Source organism: Cynoglossus semilaevis, chromosome 6 (assembly GCF_000523025.1).
Source record: "Cynoglossus semilaevis isolate Cse_v1.0 chromosome 6, Cse_v1.0, whole genome shotgun sequence".
In the NCBI taxonomy this organism is placed as follows: domain Eukaryota; kingdom Metazoa; phylum Chordata; class Actinopteri; order Pleuronectiformes; family Cynoglossidae; genus Cynoglossus; species Cynoglossus semilaevis.
In genome coordinates, this window is record NC_024312.1 from 13,214,640 (window position 1) to 13,217,184 (window position 2,545).

The following is a 2,545-nucleotide window of genomic DNA, read 5'->3' on the forward strand; positions in this document are numbered from 1 at the left end:
ATGAGTATATTGGTGACTAGTGAGATATTCTGGACAGTTATAGATCAAATTAATTTGATATAAGACAACAAGCAATAAGCTAATATATTTTATATTATATGAGGTAATAGTTAAAATTGAGATAATAACTGGTTTACAATGCCCAAATTATAATTGCAGAACAACATAACATTTCACATTTTAAAATGTTGTAGTATTTACGCCGGTTGCTTCACATCTTAACTAACAACACACAGTCTTAATTGCAAATGGTAATTTGAGCTGACCAGGAAACATAAGTAGATTTGAAACAATGTGGTGGTCGTGTGCATATCTCTCAGGCTCTTTACAACAATTGCCACATTTACTTTGTCATGTAAAGCATCAAAAGATGCACTATTCAAATGTTGGATTTTCTATTTCACTATCACGCAAAACTGTCACCAAATGGGAAACTTAAAAATAATCTAATATGTAGTGTGTGTAGAGGTTTCATTAAAAATGAGAAACTTAAAAATATGTAGTGTGTGTAGAGGTTTCATTTAAATAAAAGTACTTTGCAAGAAAAGTACAGAAAAACCCTTTATGAGGTTATTACAGCATTAAAGTGCACCAAACACCACGTACCTGTTCTCTTTGTCGAGCTGATTGATATCATTCTTTTTGGCAAGCTGCTTCAGTTTGGCCACATCACCCACAGAGGCAGCTTTGTGAACCTTCCCGAGGTCCTTGTCTTTCAGCTCATAGCCAAGGGATAACACGCTCCCACTGTCTGGGGTACCAGATGAGTGTTTCTTTTTCTTGGCGAAGCTGAAAATCTTCTTCATTGTACACAGCAGCACAACATTGCTTGGGCACCGTGTCTACCTGCCACTCGTCTGCTGGATCACCACAGGCGGCTCTCCCATCCCTAAAAATAAGACGTGCAAAGACGATTAGTATGTTATAAAGCCACTGCGCAGAGCACTTGATACTAGATACATCTGAATGACAGGATTGTAGTCTACATTAAGTATGATTAAGTGATCGCGTTTAACCAATGGTATAGGTAAATAAAGACAGGCTTTACGTGAGTATCTAATTACCTCAACAGAGCGTTAGGTGACGGTAAACACAGCTGTCATGCTAACAGGAGGCTCCACGGACACTTGTGTTTTCCCATGCCTTACAGTAGTCTCTATCTTTGACAACACAACAGGTTAACCCACCATCAACATCCACGAAACGGAACACGATCACAGGACAAGACTAAACTCGCTGAATTCAAAATGATCGTGGTATTATAGCTTGTGGTATGTTACTATGGTAACTGGCTGCCCCAGTATTAGCTAGGCTAACGTAACCGTCACTGGGTATCCACAGGGTTGCCAGATTCGGAGAATTTCTGAGGGGCAGTGGACGGACAGAAGGTCCATTTGTATGGCAGCAGCAGTGATTGAAATAATTTTAACTACAGTCAAAACTTCAGAAACAATGAAAAAAACAAAACAAAACAAAACAGATACATGTCAGCTGTAAAAATGCTATCAAAATCTCTTAGAAACCCCAACCAACTACAGCAGAAAATACGGTTATTACCTGTGGATGACTGAACTTTTACCATAACATTGCAATCTAATGAAATAATTTTAAAGCGTTAAAAAATTCGGTATGTAAGAAAATTTTGTAAAACTTAGAATTTCTTACTAATCTTTTACATATTACAAATCTGGCAACACTACATGTTTGGTTACATTATATTACGTTTCTTATTTATATTATGGTGGGTAAATATACGTAATCGAAAAGATTAAAGCAAGCACACAAATTAAACTTATTCCGATTTTACTGAATAATGTCTTAACATACCAGTGTTGCCAGGCAACACTGCGTACCTTCAGTTGGCTCCGTGCTGCGCCTCCCACGTCGTCACTTTACAATACATGCCAGACCGCCACATTTAAACCCGGATCTGTTGTTGCAGCTCATAGACAACAAAGCCGGACATGCGTTTATGTGTCCGAACGTCTTCTCAACAGGCGCGCAGTGAGCTAAAGCTAAACCTAACATCTGGAATGCTAAACTTCATCTTGCTAACGTCCCGAGCAGAGATACGATGAGTATACGTTGACACTACAACGTTTATCCAAATACACAGATATAATGCTACTCTGGCTAACACCAGCGATTTAAGTCTGGAGTAGTCACCGTGCGTTCTCTCAGTCACAAACTTGTTGAATGCCGCAATAAAAAATACTTTTTTTTTTCAGAGAAACTGAAGGCGACCTAAACACTCCGAAAACTCTTGCTGGTTGGTGGTGCATTCACGCAACCAATCACAGTTTCGAATGCGCTCAGGACTTTTATCTGACCAATGGGAGAACGCGTTGTGTACAAAGGTTGGTTTACAAATCACGGAAGCCATTAAACTGAGGGAACTGATGTCCGTGGATAAACTGCCACGTTAAAATTATACCACTAGGCGGAGACATTTAACAACAAACAAAACAGAGACGTTCATGTTTTTTGTGTTCCACGTCAATTTACGTATTCTCGGAGATACGTACATTTAGAGTCGCTGACCTGT

At 39.1% G+C, this 2,545-nt stretch overlaps 1 protein-coding gene across 1 annotated transcript in view; it reads right to left on the reverse strand.

The window, feature by feature from the left end:
* Positions 1-2,279, reverse strand: part of ankrd26 (ankyrin repeat domain containing 26) — a 21,056-nt gene extending 18,777 nt beyond the window's left edge. The window contains exons 1-2 of the mRNA XM_025056352.1: positions 1,854-2,279; positions 586-889 (exon numbers count right to left, since the gene is read on the reverse strand). Coding sequence (XP_024912120.1) covers positions 586-806 — 221 coding nt within the window. The 5' untranslated portion in view covers positions 807-889; positions 1,854-2,279. The remainder of the gene's footprint in view (positions 1-585; positions 890-1,853) is intronic.
* Between the last annotated feature and the right edge of the window lie 266 nt (positions 2,280-2,545).